Source organism: Dipteris shenzhenensis, chromosome 22 (genome assembly GCF_047967505.1).
Source record: "Dipteris shenzhenensis isolate YYH24624 ecotype China chromosome 22, Dip_SZ_1.0, whole genome shotgun sequence".
NCBI lineage: Eukaryota > Viridiplantae > Streptophyta > Polypodiopsida > Gleicheniales > Dipteridaceae > Dipteris > Dipteris shenzhenensis.
This window is the reverse complement of record NC_141617.1, coordinates 21,956,000-21,979,317: the sequence shown is the minus strand read 5'-3', so window position 1 is coordinate 21,979,317 and position 23,318 is coordinate 21,956,000. Positions and strand designations below refer to the sequence as shown.

Below are 23,318 nucleotides of genomic sequence, written 5' to 3'. Positions count from 1 at the left end.
GTTAGAGTGGGAGAAAGAAAGACAAGTGCATAAGGCATTCAGAGAGGTGCATGAGTAGTTTAAAAAACACATGCACAATAGGCTGACCATATTGCAAACTAGATCTCATAGGAAAAATTAGTGTGGATGCAAGAAAAGGAATAGTTATTGCAGAAACAAAAGAAAGTAGAAAAATGCATTGGCTTTGGCCAAATTGCAGAAACACAATGCCCTCATTGTTGAGAAAACCCAAATACTATAGAAATTGTTAGTTGCTATATGAGTACATAAATAAATTACAGAGGTCAAGAATACCTTGTTACAATAGATGAGCCAGCTGATGGAAGGTAATGCTCAACATACAATAGAGAATAAATTACTATAGGGAAGACTCAATGCATTGATAGATGTAGAAAATCAAATAAAATGTATGTCTCATGATCATACATTAGGGATTGAGGGTGTATTCATGAGTGGAAATAGTTTTGAAGAATGACAAAGGAATTTGCATGATTACATGAAAACTATGTGGGTTTGTACAAGTGAAGGAAAAGTTCATGGTGACTCCATTTTTAGATCACATGAGGACTGAGGATTCCATAAGGGTGACCATATTATAGGAGTACCTAAAAGCTCTGCAAAAGGAATGTCTGAGGAAAAGAGGTCAAAGCAAGTTATTTTTACAACTTCAGTCTCAAAATTAGGGGAATCATCTTTCACAGAAGATGGAGCAAAAACATCCAAGGAGTAGGAGGCAATTAGTGCCCCTAAAGTGAAGAATTATACAGAGCCAAAGCACCTTACTAAAAAAAGAAGCAAGGGATATGCCTAAGTAGATAGTTAACATGCACGTATAGCTAGATGTGGTAACACACGAAGAACCCAATGTTGAGCACATGGAAGAGCAGAGCACAAAAACTGCTTGTGCCTTAATACAAGTGTCCCAAGATACTTTTATTAAAGAAGAGAGAGATGAAAATTAAAATTTGCAGAAAACACTATAGAAGACATGATTGATAGGATATGTGACACCTCAAAAAAGATGAAACGTGAAGGTAAAGTGGAACTATAGGGAGAGCAGGACAGAGTGAGTAATTCAGTTGAGCATGCAATACAAACAAACAATACTCAGATTTCAATGATGCTACAACTACACCTGATGTCTTTGTTGAGCACACAATACTAAGACAACAGTTGATCTTCATGAGATCAATAAAACTTTCTTCTTCTTTAAAAATCACCAAGCTGTGCTTTTTAACACAGAAAATCTTCATCACCAATAATTCAACTGTGTTTTTTAGCACAAAAAGTAGGCATCATGTCATGATTAAGTTTTGTATATAGTTTTAATTTTTTCTATTATGTAGTATAAAACTCAAGCCAGTAAATTCTCTTTGCAATCCTTGTGAGTAGCTATGTCTAGAAGTGTTTTGAACCATGGTACTACACCAAGCTCTTCACTCTATTTTCCAGCATGATCTTGGATTGAGGAGATGTTGCCTCATGAAGAGAGCTGACATGGAGACCATTAGAATTTTCTTAATCAAACATTTCAATGGATTCAGGTCCAAGAATTTATTTCAAATTCCTATCCATCAGGTGTTCCGGTGATTTTTTTAAATCGATCTTACTTCTTCCAAGTGCATTCAATGTCATCCCTAGGCTTGTGATTCACCATATGATATTTTCTTTTTGTGCGAAGTGATCGGTCATTCAGACAAGTACTAGTACTCCCATCTTTTTCTTTAGAATTTTCCAACAATTCATCTCTATCCACCGCATAACTAGGGGCTGTAGCATTGAGCCATCCGCAAATGTGATTTGATATATAGGCCATGCCTCTAAACTTGGAACGGATGTTTTAACCATATCATTACTCAAATTCTCCGAGGGAGATATAAAACACTTGACTATGACTCCTATATTATTTCACCTCGCTCTTGGGAGTTTACAACCTCATAAGGTTATGCTATGAACACTACCCCTATTTTAGGTGTTTGTATCTTATTATTTTCCCATAGAAGAGCTTTCTTTTATCTCCATGTCTCCCATACTGCCATGTTATCCTCCTTTGTAGTGCTAACTTTTGAAGAAGTGTGTGGGATAGAATAGGTGCATCATGACACAAAGAGAGAGAGCTCAAGTGAGGCGAAATCCATGTATTAGAATGAAGGAAGATCCTCCATTATATAGAATGAGAGGAAGGTGTAGGCGCCTCCCCTACATCAATGGCAATAAACCCCTACATCAGTGGGATTGGCTAAATCAAAGGAACCTCCCATGTGGGGGCCTTTGTGCTTACATCATCACTTAGGTCACAGACTAGACACCTCATAGCACTAGGTGTGCTTCTACTACACACACACACACACACACACACACACACACATGTGACTTGCCTAGATGCACACATGCACCTTAGAGCAAGTTCTTGATCACACTTATCCCAACATACTCCCCCTCAAGGGTTTGCCTCTTGCTATGTCAAGGATACATCTAGTCACATAGTTTCTCATGCCATCTCATGGTGGTCAAGGATAAATATATGGCTAGGATCTCATGCTAGCAAAGGTGCCCAAGGGTCAAGGTTTACAAAAATGAGATAGACCAAACACACATATCACACGGCCTACATCATATGGTGACCAAAGGTGATTTACAAAAGACAAAACACATGACATTTTTTTTGGAGTACTACTCGAGACAGAGAATCTTAAAATTTGATCAAGTGATGATAAACATAAATTTCAAAGACAAAGTGCTCAAAAGGCAAATTCCTTGTCTTCTACCACAAAGTTTGATGCTTCATTTGTTGATGATGTTATCTCTTCAACCAGATTTGTCATATTCTTCTTTTTCTCATTGCAAAAATTCTTTGAGTGATTGTTCTTGCCACAATAAGAGCAAGGGTTGATTTTATAACAATCCTTCTCAAGGTGGTTGTTTTTCCCACAATGCTTGCATGCCTTGTACCTGCTCTTTGAAAACTTTACTGCAAGTGCTTTTGTGTGTACTTTACCCATTCTTGAAGTGTTCTTTCTTTCCTCCTAAGAGTAAAGCACTGATGATGCCCTCCAGTGTGGGATGGGGAAGATTCTTCAAAGTAGTCACAACATATTCAAAGTCTTGAGGCATACTCTTCAAGAGTGCAGCCATAGCATCATGTTCAGTGACTGGAGAGTTAATTGAGGCTATTTGTGTCATAACTCTCCTTAAAGTATTAACATGAGCTGCAACATTGTCTCCCTCCATTTTAAGTTCAAAGAACTTAATTTTCAAATTCAATTTGGAAGTATGAGAGCTAGCACCAAATAATATGTCTAACTTATGCCATGCTTCAAAAGGGGATTCCAAACCTGAAATGTGATGTACATAATCATCTCCCAAACCTAATGCAATTATTATTGCATAAGCTTTCTCTATCCTCTTTGCATCTACAAGTGTAGAAGAAGAGTCAGTTGCCTTCCCTTTACCTTTGGTTGTGGTTGATTCACCTTCTTGAGAGGATTGAGTTCCTGCCTTGACTAAGTCCCACAAATTTCCTTTTTTAAAACCATAAACTTTATCTTCATTTGCCAAGTGTGAAAGCCTTGGCCATTGAACTTGTCAATTTTATAGGTAGCCATGAGAGGGTCTTACCTTTATTAGGCAATGTCTACTCTCTTACAGAATGACTGATCTTGTTGAGCAAAGAAATCTCCCTCACCATAGAAATATAGATTGCTAGAGATAAACTCAAAAAAGCCTAGTTGTTTAGCATATGCATACCCAATTGGCTTCTCCCAAAGCTTCTTGGGTGGGGTCTTCTTTACCTTGAACTTTGTTCTTCTCGTAGTCTTCTTCAAGTGCTTAGCATTGGAAGAACATTGAGAGCTTGGCATCTTGACAAGAGATTAGTCCCAATTGAACTTCAATATGAAATTGCATTCTCTGATATGTACTATTCTAGCATCAAATTTTCAAAAATTGTCAAAAATGCTTGCAACGAAACATAGTAACTTGGAGGCTTGAATTCTCACTCCACATATCTTTAGATTTGGGACTTTGTAGGCTAAAGTGAAACCTTTATACCAGAGAGTAAGCACAATAGAGGAGGGGTGAAATGGTGTGCCACATTGCCTGTGAGAGCTTCACCAAAGTCGATTGTCTTTTTGTTCATTTCTCTGCAACTAATGGACTATCTGAGATTTGACCAGCAGTAAGCTCTAGGTATTGCCTAACTTGTTCTTGAAGGGTAGGTCCCCATTTTCTCTATAGACGTGAAATAGACGATCAATCGGCACACTTTGTTTGGATCAACACAGGTGACATAGCCAAAGGTGCTCCCTAGGGGTAGAATCTTCAGCTAAGAGGGTGTGACAAAAGGCGCAAGAAATGAAGAGAACAAAGCTTAGCCAATTCTAAAGAGGAAGGGAGAAAGAAGCTTCAAAATGGAGGTGATGGGGAAGATGATGTGGCACTACCAAAGTGAATTCTCTAAAGCCTACCGGCTCTGATATGAAATGAATAAGTGTGTGAGATAGAATAGGTGCATCATGACACAAAGAGAGAGAGCTCAAGTGAGGCAAAATCCATGTATTAGAATGAAGGAAGATCCTCCATTATATAGAATGAGAGGAAGGTCTAGGCACCTCCCCTACATCAGTGGCACTCAACCCCTATGACAGTGGGACTGGCTAAATCAAAGGAACCTTCCATGTGGAGCCTTTGTGCTTACATCATCACTTAGGTCACAGACTAGACACCTCACAGCACTAGGTGTGCTTCTACTACACACACACATGTGACTCCCCTAGAAGCACACATGCACCTTAGAGCAAGCCCTTGATCACACTGATCCCAACACCTTTATTATAAAGCTTCAAGCATTTCATTTCCCACTTAATAGTGATTTTCAGTGCATCACCAAGTTTGCAAGAGTCCATTATTGGAAATGGAAGTTCAATGTCTGCATTAAAGTAGGCATCGACTGACACATATACACATGAAGAGCCAATTTGCAGACCCTGACACATATTGCATGCACCATTGTTGAATACTATACCACATGCAATAATAATGTCACTAACAATAAGTTCCACCATATCACCATTGTTGAGCATATTGCCTATAGAATGTGTAACACATGAAATTATTAATCAAAATGACATGCTTTAGGTTAGCCTAATTCAAGGCACTATTTTAAACAAAAAAATACTGTATCTTTACACCAACCATAATCTATTGAGAATTCAACAAACTCTCTAGTATGGCATTGCAATATGTTTTCACTTTTTCAATGTCTGATACTAAATAAAGTTATATAGGTGACTTGTACAGTGTTACAACTAAACAAAATTTTGTAGTTTAGACAACAAATAGTTCATTCCCAAAACTAATAAAACATCTTAATAAACTAAAATAAATAAGATAAATAAACATTATTGTATGCATCCTTCCCAAAAGTAATGAAACACTCCATAAATTCTCTATACAACAAATGGAAAGTTATCTAAATTAATTGAATTTCAAACTCTTAGTTTAAGGACCACTATTAATGAAATAAGCGATTCCCAAAATCAATGAAACAATAGTCACATTCTGTAAAACAATAAACCAAAGATCCACTAATGTGTATGAAACTAGAGATTCCCAAATTTAACAAAACGGATGTGCTTTAGCCAAGATGAAGGTGGGCTAAAAACATGAGAAGAATATGAGGGGATCCTAAAATGGGAGATTATATGGTTCTCTCTTCCCATTTCATTTTTCTAAAATGTCGAGATTTTCATAAAATTACTACAACGGTTTAGTCCCACTAATACACCTTATTTGCTCTTTCTTAGATGATAGCTCTCTCTCTCTCTCTCTCTCTCTCTCTCTCTCTCTCTCTCTCTCTCTCTCTCTCTCTCTCTCTATCTATCTATCTATCTATCTATCTATCTCTGTCTCAAGCTTGAGAGGTTCACCTTTAAAAAAAAAAGTATACCATATGCATTCAAAAGGAGTATTTTAATTTAGCTATTAACAAGATTACAATTACAGGGGCACTAACATAGTTACTAATAAATAAGAAATGTTGATCAAGAAAACATCCAAAACATATAAATTAAGACTAAATTACCTAAAATTTTAGTAAGAATTTGGAAACACTGACACAATAAATGTATTAAGTGTGCATGTAATTTTTCAAATCCTAAGGACTATAACCTTCGACTATTGTTTTTCAAACATATAACTATGGCCTTATGAATGAATCATTAATATATTAAGTATATCGAGACTAAGAATTAACAGAAAGCAATAAAAGTGTTTCAAATACAAAATTTGAACCTAATTTTGTATTTCTATAATTGAGAGATCAAACTAATAAGATGAGGTTTCAAACTAAAATCACAACAATGGAGACAACATCAGTACATTAAAAACGTGAATTAATACGCACAACTATGAACATTGAATACAAAAGGAATCTTCTAAAGATTATCATGCAAATGTACCAAAATCAAGTTCTTTTGAAGAGCACAAGATTTTTGAACTTTTTATTTATTCTTAGCTTTCAAGAAAAATAAAAGTGTGCATCAATGGTTGTAACTCTAACAGTCCTACGGAAGTGAGAGCCATTGAAACATCCTAACCAAAGACTGAGACCATATGCATTGGATGTATTGCACAATACTCAGACTTCATCAACATGGTCGAAGTTATAGAAAAATACATGAAAAGGCATACCTTTCTTTTACCAAGAGCAGCAATCAAATTATCCACATATAAGCATTTTCATTTACACATTTAAAAAGTATTTTTGCAACCTAACTCTTTCTAGGTCTTTACTTGATGTGCTACTTCATTACAAACGTACACAAGTACACTATCCATCCCACTCCATCTAAATCCAATGTTGGTAACATATTTTGAGCATCTAGCTCGAAGAGCAAGGTCTATAGTAACTTTTGGTGGATAATACCTTGTGTTTGTATGCGTTGGGGTTTTCTAGACGACGTTATTATGCACCTACTATTAGATTTTCTAGAGAGTGAACTTAAATTTGTGATACTATTAGCAGCTGCTTTTGGATTTTCTAGAGAGTGGACTTAAATTAGTGATACTATTAGCATCTGATTTGGAAATGAACCTCCTGAGTCCTACCTCTCTCACTGAAAATGAGCACAGCCACCTCATCAATGTTGTTACAAGGTAGAAAGGAGTACCTGGATGTTGCATTCTAGCAAACTCAACTGTCGTAGATGACGCATGATTGGTTGTGGAGTCTGCTTTTCTCCTGTTAGTGTATTCCTGTCACCATTCAGGAATTTTACGTTAGATCTTTTTGTGCTTGCTGTACATTTTAGGAGTTTAAATTCAAATATGACCAGAATTGCACGCTAGATCTTGCTTGGAAGCCCGGTAACATTTTGTAATTCCCGTTCCATTCAGGAGTTTCATTTCTGTCCTGAAGCTTCGAATGGAAAGCAAGGTCGGAAACATTTTGTAATTCCTGTTTCCATTCAGGAGTTTCATTTCTGATCTGAAGCGAAAGCCGCAGCATTCAAGGTAGAAACATTTTGTAATTCCTGTTCCATTGAGGAGTTTCATTTCTGATCTGAAGCTTCGAATGGAAAGCAGCAGCATTCAAGGTAGAAATGGACGGAAACAATCTCAGCATAAAGCAACATAAGGAAGACGTGGTTTCGACAAAGAAATTGGACTAGATAATGGTTTTCCGAAGTCAGAGAAAGCCACCCTTGAGTGAGAAGATCAATGCTTCAAGAATCCGTTTGCCTTGCACAAGAACTCGAATTCATCAGCAAAGTTCCCGTTTAGTGGTCCGTTTTCCTGTAGAATCGCTGAAAAGTTGCGAGCGATCACTCAGGTTTGCGAGCTCCATAAGTTTTGACAACCACATCTTGGACCTCGAAAGCCGTCCGGCTGTGCACAACAATGTTGTAGAGATGGATGGTTTTGAGGTTGCGGAACTCGATGGCGGGGAGGGAGAGCAAGAAGGGGCCGTTGTCTGTGCGATGATACTGGCGGAGGCTTGAATCGGTGCCGGATGATCGCTCCCATCCCAACGCGAACAATTTGTTCTCCAGTGCTTCGAAGGAGGTGATGACCTCGTTGGTGGCTCTGTAAATGAGCAGCTTGCGGGGAGGCGCGCAGTCTTCGGAGGGTTCATCGAGAGGCTGTTTGCTGTTAGAGTTTCTGAGGAAGGTGAAGACGCCGTTCCTGAACACCCAGCCCCCGGGCATGGTTGATTCTTCAGAAAATCTTGTTGCAAGGACGATTGGCGATTGTTGACAGATTACGATGCGAAGAGTCGCGTCGATTGATTTCGGTGGCGAGCATTGCAATGCGAAGCTCTCTGCCGCCGTAAGCTTCATCTGCTCGCTAAGAGAAATCGATCCAGCAAATTCCTTGCTCTGCTTGAATCGAGCTGCTCGCTTAGGGACATCGATCCAGCAAAGTCCTTGCTCTGCTTGAATCGAGCTGCTCTCTAAGAGAAATCGATCCAGCAAATTCCTTGCTCTGCTTGCATCTCCTGCCTTGAGTCACTCGCGATGCAGCAAAATTGAGGGAAGAGCAATTACCTCTCACGGCAACACATCGCATGTCTCAAATCATCTTGCTTATCCGATAATTTCGTCCCATGGTGATGCTCGCATCACGCACGTCACACAGAGCATCTTGCTTTGCCTCAAATTCATCTGCAGCAAAAATTTCTGGCGTCACATCATCGTCTCGCTCCCCTCCGCAGCAAATCGCACTGCCTCCAATCATCTCGAATCACTGCTTCTTGCACCTGCAGAAGCAACGATTCAATCAGGCCATGATCAAGAAAAAGAGCCAGTACTCCTCATCTCATCATTCACCAAAATCCTTGCAGAAGCAACGATTCAATCACCGCCATGATCATAAAAAATGCCACTCCTCATCTCATCACCAAAATCCTTGCAAAGATCTTGGCACTACTTCAACATTTGACTCACACTACACAGCTCCCTCAACAAAATTGCGTTGCTGCAGGAGTGTTCCCTATCAACATTTTTTTTCTAAAAACATTTTTCTCAATCTTGTAAAATCTGCAAAATTTTAGCTTAAAAATCAGCAAATTCTCCAGAAAAACCGTTAAAATGTGAAAACCCAAGTATATTTTAGCTTTAAAATCAGCAAATTCTCGAGAAAAACCATTAAAATGTGAAAACCCTAGTTTTGCATTTTGTTGAGAAAATATTTTTTACTTGTAAAAATGAAAATGTTACACGTTCGTTGTATATGGTTTGCATGTTTTCGGTGAACACAGCTGTAGCAATGCATAACATGCTAGTGAGATTCCATAGAGCTTGCAACATCATTCCCCAACTTTGGATCAACTTAGCAGCATGTGAAATTTGAATCTCTCTTCTTGCTTGCACTTGCACGATCAAGTAAACATCCCAAACCACAAGCCTACAACTCTTTGTCCAATGCTAGAGCCCGTGGTTACGACCCGTCCAAACAAGTGCTGGCTCTGCAATTGTTTTGCCCATTGCTAGCCACTTAGGGTGTTTACACACTCTGGATAGCCAAAATGCAATAAATGCATCTGGACTGTGCAGGCTGTGGTGCATTTGGACTATGTGGGCTAGCAATCTTGCCCATCCATGAGCCTTCGGCATGCCCGCCGATGAGCAAGTGTGTAAACACCCTTAGGACCCATCTTGAGTGTGTGGGGGCATCTTGCTGAGTAGATGAAATCCCATACGCCACTTTAATTCTTGCAGGCAGTCCACTATGACATCCCATCCAAATGAGGTGTGTAAGCTTACGCATCTGGATGGGAATACTCTCTTCTCCATCTAGACCATCTAAATATGGCCTATTTGGGGCTAGGCTCTCCACCTCTTGCGTACCATAGTTTCGGTTGACATTCACCTCCAAAGCTACATTTTGGCACCATGCTACTAGTTTCACTCTACCAAGAAGTAGGTATCAAGAGTATGCGTAGCTCCTAGGTTTGAGCTCCCTTAACCACAATACCCACCTCTTTCGTAACGAAATTATCTCCCCATGCTTTCCACCATCAATTAAAATCTCCAAGCCCTCCACTTAATCAACATCTCCAAGCCCTCCAATGGAAAATATATGGCCCAATCCACCCCTTCTTGTTGGAACCAATCGATTTGCAAGCACTAGGATCTTCCTAGCTACAACTTGGCTAGAGAAAGTATAAGAATGGGAGGAAGTGAAGTCGCTTGGAATACTTCCTGCCTAGCTACATGAATCTTGCCACTATGCCCATTTGTGATAAGAAGCATGTCATACATAGAGCCATCGTGTGAGTGTGCCAGTTGTTTGATTGAGATGCACCCGATTGTAAGGGGTATGTTCTAGCATCTTGCTTAACTTCCAAGGACATAGAGTGTGCTATTGTGGAGGGATTTGCAACAACTCAAGGCTAATATGCACTACCAAACACTTACAGCAATTGAAGAAGGAGGTCTCAACTATCCCTCACCCTAACATGCTACCATCGTCATTGCAAGCCAAGCCCTAAGTCAAAAGAAGTGGAAATTCTTTGATGATTGCAAATACCACAGTGCATTCGAAAGGCCAAGCCCCTAGCCTTGAGCTATGCAATGCCTTTTGAACTACCAGAAATAAAATTTTTGGTTTTATTCCATGTTATTCATTTGCAAATGACTTAATTGTTTTGAGATCATGCTTTTGCAAATGACTCAATTGTTTTGAGATCATGCTCTACTTATTGCCTACTTGTTGATTCCTTTGCAAATGGCTACATGGGCTCATGCTTTTCTATGAAGGCTAACTTCTACATTGTAAGTTTTATATTCCGCTTTGTATATATGAGTGGTAATGGCATTGCTAGTCTGTATCATGGGATTTATGGTCTATACTATGGTTTCAATATTTCTTATGTTGGGATTATTGTTTGCAAAAGATTTCACTTTGGAATGTAAGGTACTTTTGAAGCCAATAGTTCTGGCTAGTCCCCTTCATGCATATTTTCTCTAGATTTGGTGAATGCGACAGAGAGATTGGTAGGTCAATTTGATCTATATGCTTATCTTCTGTACCTATTTTCTTGTGTTTTTTTTTAAGGACCTTTTCTTGGGTATCAGATGTCTTTAGTAGTGTGATTGATAAGGATAATCCATTTGATGTCTTTAGTATAGTAGTGTGATTGATAAGCATAATCCATTTGATGTCTTTAGTAGTCTGTTCGACAAGCATAATCCATCCTATGTTTCGCAACACAACACCATGTGCATGTTTACTTCAAAGTGCTTTGTCAATACTATGTTTCTCAACACACATTTCACCCACTAGCCGTGCAAACTCAAAGAAGCAAACAAATTTCAATCAAAGGGGGCATGAGACAGAGTTCCCTCTATCAATAAAAAAGGCTAATTCTGGGTGCTATCCCAACAACCATTAATGGCTCCCCATAGTCATTGTTGGGTATTAGCCCCTCGCAACCACTACTACCCCTTGCAAGCCATTGGTGGATGGTGGTCCTGCAAACATTAATGCTGCGGATGGTGATCCCACAAAACACCGAATCATAAAAAACAACAACAAAATCATGCAAATGACAAGTCAACTCTATTTTTGGACAAAAGCCCAAAAAATGTGTATTTTTTCAGGATTTTTTCAAAATTAGAGGGACAAAATATACACTTCACGTCAAACATTTTTAAAAAGTAGTACTTTTATGAAAAAACAATGCATAAAATATTACTTAGATTTTACTTCAGAACCCAAAAATGTCTAGTATTATCAATTGAAACAGGTGTTCTCTTCTTTAATTTGAAAAACACAACAAATTACAAAGGAAAAGAAACTGCTTCATTCAACTAAGAGAGTCGTTAGAGCTTTTGCTTTAATGTCCACACATCGATGAATCCCTTTTTTTTTTCTTCTATCGCATTGTTTAAGCACCTCTAGATGATATGTTCCCTTAAGTCCATTGGTTAAAAGAAATTTTTATGAATTGACTTCCACATAAGTAACAACATTGCCCTCATGGACAAGTATACATTTCTAGAAAACTTGTTGTACATAGCATGTTATACACAAATTGATCATTGGTAAAATGATGTAACTTTAAGATCTAATACAATTTGATGAAACACTTTTAGTGCATTGTCTAACAAAACAACTTTTCTTTTTTATATACAGTTGATCAAATGGTTCAGTTTTAGTATATTTTGACACATTAAGATGGGTAGCTATATGTGGAGTCCACGACCATAGAAGAGGTTTATTCAAAGCAAGCATGTCTCTAGATGTAGATAGAAGCCCAATAACTCAAATTGTCAAATTGTAAATGGTCTCGTGATTAGTACAATTTATAATTTACTCTCTTTCGATCTATTGGTTCAATTGAGAGCTCTAGCCTTTGCAAAAATATAGTTTTTAGTCTAAAAAGGCTAGATTTGGAAGCAAGAGTATGTTAGCAATTGTCTTTTTGAAAAAATCATGAAATTTTGGATTTTGGAATCCACTATGTTGACAAGCGTTGACACATAATGAATTTTTTATCTAAAAAAAAGAAAAGTTTTATTAATAGAATAAAATTTTCACATTAGGGGAATTTCGGACTCAAGAAGGGCCTTTTGGATTAGTCCCTTAAGATTTGTGATTAGCAAACTAGCCAATGGGAAGGCTTGGGCATTAAACAAATGGAGGATTCCATATAGGCCTCTCATTGGTGGAGAGTCCTCCTTGGTCCCCACTAGGCTTCCACTTGCCTTTCTCTTGCCCCCACCACCTCTTGAGGCATTTACTCCCCCTTTCACTTTTGGATGGTCCCCATACCCGCCTAGGCTCTCTTGGCAGGCCCCTAAATCCATGACTTTTATTTCCCTCCAAAAAATCAAAATTTTCCAAAAGTGTCCCTAGCACCCTCAACTCCTCCTAGGAGTCTCCCTAAACTATCCCCATTGACTCCCCACCTTTCTTTGAGCCTCTTCCTCCTCTCTACCTCCTCTCAGCCTACTCCCTAACTCTTTCTCCTCTCAATGTCCTCTCAGTCTCCTCCCAGTCTCTTCCTCCTCTCAAGCTCCTCTCAGCCTCCTCCTCTCAACGTCTTCCTCCTCCCAATCTCTTTATCTTTGCTTGCTTCCATTCTTTCTACAATGGCGAAGCACTCCCCTTCCCCTAGGCCTAAGCTATGAATTCAATCTTGTGTGGGTCTCATTTTGAAGGACAATAGTGATATTTGGATCCCTCAAGAGTTTAGGTTAATGTCATGGGTCACAATGCAACCATCTGCAATAGGTCCATTCAAGGTTTCTAGAAATGATAGAGCAAAGAAAGAGAAGCATTGGAAGGGTCGCATTGTTAGGTTTTGTAATACAAAAAAAGGACTTAAGGTGAAGGTTCAGCACATGTACATGGGTCGAGACATGAACTTGGATCCTACCAGTCAAACTTGCTTTCCTTCAAATTGTATCTCTCTTTTATATTAACTTTTTTTCATTTTCAATTCAATTGTGTATTCTAATGATTATATGTGAGCATGTGTTTTGAGAGAGGGTGTCTTGTGGTGATAGTAGACGGGGAGGGGGGGAGGGAGAGAGAGAGATGGAGGGGTTGAGGAGTATTAGGGGGAGATAGTAAAGGGGAGAGATTTGTATGTGTGTGTGTGTGTGTGTGAGAGAGAGAGAGAGAGAGAGAGAGAGAGAGGTGTGTAAGAGAGAGAGAGAGAGATAGGTAGAGAGAGAGAGACAAATTGATTGGCCCATTAACATCTTTCTTTGCTTTCTATGTAGATATCTTTCCCTCTACCAAAGTTGAAACCCAGCCTTTGGATAGTCTCACGGGAATATTTCAAGCTTTCCATTCAAATATTGGGGAATTAATGTTCTCAAGAGTGCTACCTCCTTGATAAAGTCTAGTATTTTTTTCTATAATTCATGTTACCAAGTTCCTCAAAGAGGGTGCATATGGAAGCCTGCGTCCTATTCCTCTCCCTAACTTTGATAGTCCAGAATGGCCTCTTCCTGATCCATTCTCTATAGATGCATTTAGAATGAAGATGAGATCAGATATTCAATCATCAATGAAGTTTACTTTCAGTTCAAAATCTATGGGTGTTAGTCCTCTTTGCATATATGTTAATGGGCCATTTTGGGCACTTTTGAAAATTTTCAAATTATTGGGCTAGGGTGTACTATTAACTAGAAAAGAATTTGAGGCATGATCCTAGACACAAGGCATGGCGATGCTCAAGGGCCATAGAGGAAAAGGGAACGTGAGGGAAGAAGCATTAACATAGGTGGGGAAAAAAGATTAAGAGGGGTGGGAATGAAGAGAGGGACTATGCCACAAGGGGGAAGGGAGAGGGGCCACCTCAACCCTAGGCCTTATGCACACCATATTTTACAAGCACACACACATATTTATGCCTTTTTCTTTGGTCAAATTTATCCATAACAGTAACCTCGTGAGATACTTTTTGGGAATGTGGACCACCTAAAGGTTGTAAAGAGAGTTAACTTTTTGAGAGTGGGGAGGCCCTCCAACTGGGAGAGGGAGGTGCACTTTTGGGGACCACCAAGGACCTACGCCCCTTGTGGTACCTTGGTAATAGAGGGGTATTGGAGCCCCTTGATGCACTATTGACACATGGAATATTAAGAGGGTATTGGAGCCCCTTAATGCACAATGAGGCCTTGTATATAAGCCCAAATATGAAGGCCCTCCTCTACTCCCTCCTTGGAATTTTTGGGAGAAGAGGAGGTTGGCATGGCTAGGAGGCGGGGGTGTGGGACCCCCGACACATGGCATCCGACCATGTTTTCCAAGATGTTTTTGATAGAATATTTTCTCTTGGACTCTTGTTGTTGCTCATTGTATAGAATGCACTCAATGCTTGCAATGCAAATTACATTCTAACTTGATCTTTGATGCTCACCTTGGTTGAGGCACTATGCTTTGTGAGAGTAGCTTGTGCAGTTCTTAGCTAGACAAAATTAGAGGAATCATTCTCTAAGTACCTACAGACTTGGGTAGTTGAGATGTACTTCCTAATAAGGCCTTAGAACTTGCTAAATTTCTACTATTGATTGGTTTCCCAATGTAACTTGCATTGGCTTTTCTTGTTGCTAACATGAGGTTGCATCTCTTGGTTGATTGTGGTACTACCAATGCCTTTATACATGGTCGTCACACGAGCTAGCTATGGTAACCCAACCTGACCCAAGATATCCATTGACCCAAGGTCAACATTTTAACTTGGCTTCACATTTGCCATGTCTTCATGGTTTCCTTGGTTGATGATGAGTCGTTTCTCAAAACATAGTGGCTAGATCTTAGCCCTTCCATTGGAGAGGCATGGAACTTGTTCTTCATTATTTAGGGCTGAAATGGCATGCAACCAATGTAGGGACAAATAAGGTTTCTTGATGAGGATAGGAGCCATGGAAGGGATAGAGACTTCACATAGGAAAATCTAGATTAGTGCATCCTCAATCTTTGGATGCTCACGAGTTTGCATGAGGTGTCCTGGGATACATCGGCTCAATATTGACTGTCTTGCACTCTGAGTGCTAGTTCCTTTGTTGGATCAATCAATTAGCATCAGTTTGGATGATGCCTCTATCCAAAAATCAAGGTTTGTAACATGGGGGTATAGAGGCGGGATCCATACATTTCATTGTGGGGATGATCATCTGGGTGGATAATGCCCACACCCTAAAAATGAGGTTTGTTACATGTGTGTATAGGGGGGCTATGAGAGAAAAAAATCTGTTAATTTGTGTAGGGGGAAGTGAGAGGGGTGAAAAGGAAGTGATGATAATCTAAGATACAACCCAAAAATTAACGATCTTTCTAGATGGAGGTTTAAAGCTCCTTTAAATTTTTGGAGGTGACATTGCCCTCTGCCTTCCTCTCCATGCTTGATGCAAGCTACCCTTATGGCCTCCTCCAACTAATGTTCCTCCTCCTCTGACTGTCTCCTTGCCTCTGCCCTCCCCTACACCTCCAACCTCAACCTGACTCCTCGAGCATTGATGTACCCTCCCTCTGCTATGTCCTCCAATGTCTCTATACTTGCCGTTGCTCCATACCCACTGCTACACCCATTTCTTGATCCTCCATAGTACATCAAAAGAACCGCTTGCACTTGAGGGCACCATCATGCGTGAGGGAGCAGATGATTAGGAATATCATAAGGTCTGAGAATTCGCAAATGGTCCTTGTCTTTCAGATAGAAGGAGCTTTCGGATCCTTGTTTTTCTCCAAAGAAAGAGCTTCTAGATCCTTGTCTTGGGAGTATTTCTCATTCATCAACCCCTTCTAGAAAGGTGTTGGCAACCATCTCTACCCTAGCAATGTCCTTCATTTTGCATAGCTTCACCCTCTGTCCCTTGCCTCTAGCACATGCTTGTCTATCCCACAACGTCCATTTTTGGACACCAGCCTTCCTATCTCTCTTTCGCTTTTGTCGACCTTTGTGTACCTATAGACATTTCTGGCTTGCACTCCAGTAGGATATGAGTCTCGTGGGAAACACACAAAGCTAGCTATGCTACTGGATTTCATGCACGAGATGCTAATGCAAGACACCACGGGTGAGAGTTAGCAATCACAGAGGGAGAATTGTCTTCTCTCTCTAGCTTTGTAGGAAATATACCCATTTTATCCCAAGGAATACGATTCACCGCTCTAAGAGGGTGGTGATGGTGGCATGCGAGGCAAAGCTAGGGAGGGGTAGGGTGGAGGATGGTGCGACGGAGGGGAGGGATTGAGAGAGGGTGTGCAGAGGGGAAAGGGTGGAGAGGGGTAGGGGCAAGTTGGAGGTTAGGTAGATTAGCCTAGTTTAGATTAATTAATTTGGATTAATTTACTTTATGGGTTTAGCTTATCTTAGGTTAATGTTTTAATTAAATTACCAATGCATTTTTTCAATGAATCATGCAAATTTTCTAATTTTTATTAATCTAATCCAAATTCTGAATGTTAAGACAATCGAAGCATAAAATTACAAACCCAATGCAAAAATTTTGATGCAAATCCGATGCTCGGCCAAAAAGTTAGAGAATTTTTAGAATTAGGAGAGCCATTAGGAATTAGAGGGGGGCTGCATAAATTATTCTATAGGGATTTTGGAGACTATCAAAAGATATTGCTACATTGTGGCCTAAGAAATAGTAGAGCCTATCATCTCTTCAATCAACCTAAGTTGGTAGGTATAATGAGTAGACAGATTAGCCATAGTTGGCTAAGGCACATGTGTCAATTTGTCCATTATATACCCATTCTTGAACTAGAAGGTTTCCTTGAACTTTTCCTTTCCCTAAACTATCAAGTGAAAATTATGGTTAGGACCTATAATATAATGAAAATTGGGGTGGAATAAGTTGCAAGGAAATCTATTAACAGTAATAAAATAGCCACCTATGAGCTTCTTTTTTAGCTTTTAACAATAGGTGCCCTAAAACATCGCACTTTTAAATATAAGTGTCGCTATATAGCGACTGACCAACATCGCTATATAGCGATGTTGAGAGCTTAAACCTGAAACCCCTCGGTGCAGCGCTTTCTTTATCATCTCTATTGTGGGAAAAGCGATCTCTCCTCCCACCTTTTTTCCGATAACCTTGCTTTCCTCCTTTCTATTCTCCACTCCTCACCACTACTCAACCCTCTCCTAACACTTGTGCTCCCTCTCCACCCTTCTCCCTCTTTGCTTGTGCATGAAAAGAAGTTTTTTAAGAAGGTGAGTCTCCTTAAGCAACGTAGGTTCGTTTTCTATGAGATTTCATTTTATGAGTGTTGAAGCATGTTTCTCCTTGTATTGCTAAGGCTATTTGCTAGTTTTCATGCTTGATTTTCAAGGGTTAAAGACAAAAAACGAGATTTTGTGAAAGAAAGAAGACTCACCTCTTCTAGTCTTTTTGGTATTTCTCTTCCTCCTCTTTCTCCTTGTTTTTAGGCTTATGCTTGTCTCCTCAATCCAATCCCTTTGAGAAGTTGCTTCTTTAAACCCTCCTTCCTCTAACTAGTTATTTGAAAAATGATATGTCTCCTTTCTTTTGTAGGGCTAGTCCACAAAACACCGAGCGGGACCATTCTAGGTAAGAAAGTGCTTCCTCTTTTTTCCTTTTGTTAGTTTTGTTATTTGCATTGGCCTGTAGCTAGCGCCTTAAGCACTAGCTGCAGTGATGGGCGTAGGAACCCTCTCTTCCCCTCTCTTCCCCTATTCCCTCTTCTTTCCCTCTCTTTTTCCCCTCTCTTTCTCTATTCCCTCTTCTTTTCCTCTCTTCCTCTCTTCCTTTTCCCTCTTCTTTATCCCTTCTTTCAATCTCTTTTTCCCCTCTTCCTTCTTTTCTTCTCTTCTTTTTTCACTCTTTCAATGGCCTACCCCTCTCTTCCTTCTCTTATGTTTATGCACTTTTTCCCTCTTCTTTTTTCCCTCTTTTGTCCCCTCTTTCAATCTCTTTTTCTCTCTCTTTCCTTCTCTCTTTCCCCTCTCTCAATGTCTTTTCATAAGCATATGTATTTGCCTATCTCTTTTCCTCTCTTTCCTCCTCTCTTTCCCCTCTCTCAATGTCTTTTCATAAGCATATGCATATCCTTCTCCTTTCTTTCTCTTCTTTTTCCCTCTCTTTTTCTCTTCTTTTCATAAGCATATGCCTATGCATGTCCTTCTCCTTCTCCTTCTCTCTTCTTTCTCTTATGCATATGCATAAGAATAAGCATATCCTTTCCTTACCTTTCTCTTATGATTATGCTCTTTTTCCCTCTTCCTTCTCTTATGCTTATGCTTATGCATGAGCATATGTCTCCTTCTCCTTATTTCCTCTCTCCTTCTCCTTCTCCTTCCCTTCTCTTCTTTTTTCCTCACTCTTTCTCTTCTTTTCATAAGCATATGCCTATGCCTATGCATATCCTTCTCCTTTCTTTCTCTTCTTTTTTCCTCTATTTTTCTCTTCTTTTCATAAGCATATGCCTATGCATGTCCTTCTCCTTTCTTTCTTTTCATAAGCATATGCCTATGCATGTCCTTCTCCTTCTCCTTCTCCTTCTCCTTCTATCTTCTTTCTCTTCTTTTTTCCTCTCTTCTTTCTCTTCCCCTTCTCCTTCTCTCTTCTTTCTCTTCTCCTTCTCCTTCTCCTTCTCTCTTCTTTCTCTTCTTTTTTCCTCCTCTCTTTTTTCTCTTCTCTCTTTCTCTCTTTTTGTTTTCTTTTCATAAGCATATGCCTATGCCTAGGCACCTCATACATGCTCACTGACATCACTGATGACTTCAGAGCTCCACAATCATCTCCTCAATCTGCTCCTAGATTCTCTCAATCATCCTATGTGGCTTTCCACCACCTAATTGTGCTTGTGGGCACCTAACTGTGCCTCTAGCACTCACACATAGAAACATAAGGTGTGCCTGAGGCATACACCTTGAGATATCCCATCAAACCCTCCCTCAAGGGAATGCCTCAGGCTATGTCAAGGATACATTTAGTCTCATAGTTTCTCATGCCATCTCATGGTGGTCAAGGATAAATCTATGGCTAGGTTCTCATGCTAGCAAGGATTCCCTTGGGTGTAAGGTAAACAAAAGGGATACAAAAAGACCTTCCAATGGTTATCTCCCCTACATGTACATGCACACAATGTCTGCAGGAGGTACCATGGAGCAAAACATACACATGGCCTACATCATAAGGTGACCAGAGGTGTTTACAAAACACAATAATTTATTTTCATTGATTTTGGAGGACTATCCAGGCTGAGTACCTTGACATAAAAAGAGAGATCTGGAGCATACATAGAGATGATTTAAAATGCATAATCTTCATGGGATGCCTCATCTTGTGGAGGCAAAATATCCATGTTAAGGCAAGGTCTTACCACATGGGCAGTGTCTAGTGCCTTATAAGATGGTACTATGATAGAACAAGTGGATTTGGAAATCATATCCTTCAAGAGAACAATTATCTTGTCATCTCCATAGTTGTGTAGAGAAGCATATCTTAGGTATCTGACCTTCATCTTTTTCACTTGGAGTCAAATAAAAGTGCCATGAGAGGGTAGATCTCTGGCTTTGTAGTTGCTTCCTTTTTGGCAACCATTGTTTTGGCAATCTTCAACAAGGAAGTCAGGTTGGCATTTTCATCCTTTGTAGCATAACAAGACATTGCTTTATGGCTTTTCACATATTTTGCATAAGCAAGCCATGAGAGGGTCTAACCCACGTATTGGGCAGTGTCTTCTCTCTTACAGGGCTACCTCACTCTTCTTCATTCTACAAGCAAGTAATGCAAGTATTCTGAGTTTGTGTCCACTCTTTCCTTTCCTTTCAATTTACCAACAAGAGAGAATACAAGAAGGGGGAAAAAAGAGACATATGCTCATGCTTATGCATGAGCATATGTCTACTTCTCTTATGCTCATGCATAAGCATAAGCATGAGCATATGTCTCATTTTCTTATGCTCATGCTTATGCTTAAGCATAAGCATAAGCATAAGCTCATGCTTATGCTTATGCATGAGCATAAGAGAAGGGGGAAATAGAGAATAAGAGGGAAAGGAAAGAGGGAAAGGAAAGAGAGAAGGGGGAAAGAGAGAATAAGAGAAAGGGGAAAAAAGAGACATATGCTCATGCTTGTGCATGAGCATATGTCTACTTCTCTTATGCTCATGCACAAGCATAAGCATGAGCATATGTCTCATTTTCTTATGCTCATGCTTATGCTTAAGCATAAGCATAAGCTCATGCTTATGCTTATGCATGAGCATAAGAGAAGGGGGAAATAGAGAATAAGATGGAAAGCAAAGAGAGAAGGGGGAAAGAGAGAATAAGAGAAGGGGGAAAAAAGAGACATACGCTCATGCTTATGCATGAGCATATGTCTACTTCGCTTATGCTCATGCATAAGCATAAGCATGAGCATATGTCTCATTTTCTTATGCTCATGCTTATGCTTAAGCATAAGCATAAGCTCATGCTTATGCTTATGCATGAGCATAAGAGAAGGGGGAAATAGAGAATAAGAGGGAAAGAAAAGAGGGAAAGGAAAGAGAGAAGGGGGAAAGAGAGAATAAGAGAAGGGGGAAAAAAGAGACATATGCTCATGCTTATGCATGAGCATATGTCTACTTCTCTTATGCTCATGCATAAGCATAAGCATGAGCATATGTCTCATTTTCTTATGCTCATGCTTATGCTTAAGCATAAGCATAAGCATAAGCTCATGCATGAGCATAAGAGAAGGGGGAAATAGAGAATAAGAGGGAAAGGAAAGAGGGAAAGGAAAGAGAGAAGGGGGAGAGAGAGAATAAGAGAAGGGGGAAAAAAGAGACATGCTCATGCTTATGCATGAGCATATGTCTACTTCTCTTATGCTCATGCACAAGCATAAGCATGAGCATATGTCTCATTTTCTTATGCTCATGGTTATGCTTAAGCATAAGCATAAGCATAAGCTCATGCTTATGCTTGTGCATGAGCATAAGAAAAGGGGGAAATAGAGAATAAGAGGGAAAGGAAAGAGAGAAGGGGGAAAGAGAGAATAAGAGAAGGGGGAAAAAAGAGACATATGCTCATGCTTATGCATGAGCATATGTCTACTTCTCTTATGCTCATGCATAAGCATAAGCATGAGCATATGTCTCATTTTCTTATGCTCATGCTTATGCTTATGCATGAGCATAAGAGAAGGGAGAAATAGAGAATAAGAGGGAAAGGAAAGAGGGAAAGGAAAGAGAGAAGGGGGAAAGAGAGAATAAGAGAAGGGGGAAAAAAGAGACATATGCTCATGCTTATGCATGAGCATATGTCTACTTCTCTTATGCTCATGCATGAGCATAAGCATGAGCATATGTCTCATTTTCTTATGCTCATGCTTATGCTTATGCATGAGCATAAGAGAAGGGGGAAAGAGAGGAAAGAGGGAAAGGAAAGAGAGAAGAAGAGGGAAAGAGAAAAGAGGAAAAAAGAGACATATGCTCATGCTTATGCATGAGCATATGCCTACTTGTCTTATGCTCATGTATAAGCATAAGCATTCTTATGCTCATGCTTATGTTTATGCTTAAGAGAAGGGGGAAAGAGAGAAGAAGAGGGAAAGGAAAGAGGGAAAAAGAGGAAAAGAAAGAGAGAAGAAGAGGAAAAGGAAAGAGGGAAAAAGAGGAGGAAATAGATTGAAGGAGGGAAGAAGGAAAGAGATTAAGGGGAAGAGAGGGTTTCTACGCCCATCAGTGCAGCTAGCGCTTAAGGCGCTAGCTACAGGCCAATGCAAATAACAAAAATAATAAATGGGAAAAAGAGAAAGCACTTACCTGAAATAGTACGTCCTACTCGGTGTTGTGGACTGGCCCTACAAAAGAGAGGAAACAACCCATTTTTCAAATAAGATGTTAGAGGAAGGAGGAGATTACAAAAGTAACTTCTTGAAAGGAGGAGATTGAGGAGACAAGGAAAGGAGGAGATTGAGGAGACAAGGAGAAAGAGAAGGAAGAGAAATACAGAAAAAAGAGGTGAGTCTTCTTTCTTTCTTGAAATCTCGTTTTTTGTTTCAATCCTTTGAAAACAACCATGAAAACTAGTTTACAGGTTTAGCAATACAAGGAGAAGCACTCACAAAACTAAAGCTAACAAACAAATAACCTACATTGTTGAAACAAACTCACCTCTTGAAGAACTTCCTTTCAAGAAACCAAAGAGGGAAAAGGGTAGAGAGGGAGTACAAGAGCTAGGAGAAGGGTGAGGAGTGGAGAATAGAGTGGGAGGTTGTGAGAAATAGGTGGGAGGTCATCGAAAATAGGTGGGAGGAGAGATTGGCTTACTTACTTGAGAGATTAGAGAAGAGGATAAAGAAAGCACCGTGCGCCGGGAGTCTCGGGTTTTAACCCATAGCGTCGCTATATAGCGACGGAACAGAGCAAAAGGTCGCTATATAGTGACGCTTTAAGTCACTTTTTTGTTGTAGCATGAAAAAAAGCTCATAGATGCTATTTTATAACTGTTAATATCTCTTCTTCATGCTTATGTTGTGATTTTATAAGTGTAGATGGAAGGGACAAGGGAAGCTCATCCGATGATGTGCCAATGCCCGGGAGCACGAAGTGGCTTACGGAGAGGTTATACTGTCATTGCACTCATTGCAATGAGAAGTACGACATCAATGTCGTATTATCATGCGCCACTTGCAGATGTATGGGGAGGAGCCGGAACTAGTACCCACTGTTGGTGTTGCACGTGTTGATGGACCATCAGTAGGTCAAAGCTATTTAAGTTCGCAGTCTTATTGTATACCAGGAAATACAAGATCTTATATTTACACGAAATCTTAAAACAGGATGAGGAGGGTGACGAGGGTATGCATATACCTTCTCTTTCAGCAAGACT

General features: G+C 39.7%; 1 protein-coding gene across 1 annotated transcript; it reads right to left on the bottom strand.

Annotated features, from left to right (window-relative positions):
* Nucleotides 1-6,643: 6,643 nt before the first annotated feature.
* On the bottom strand, nucleotides 6,644-8,743 carry LOC147887874 (flowering-promoting factor 1-like protein 5). The gene is made up of 2 exons (XM_087393851.1): nucleotides 7,702-8,743; nucleotides 6,644-7,254 (listed from the first exon to the last, which is right to left on the bottom strand). Exon 1 carries the CDS (start codon nucleotides 8,337-8,339, stop codon nucleotides 7,824-7,826), a length of 516 nt encoding a protein of 171 aa, XP_087249977.1. The 5' UTR covers nucleotides 8,340-8,743; the 3' UTR covers nucleotides 6,644-7,254; nucleotides 7,702-7,823.
* Between the last annotated feature and the right edge of the window lie 14,575 nt (nucleotides 8,744-23,318).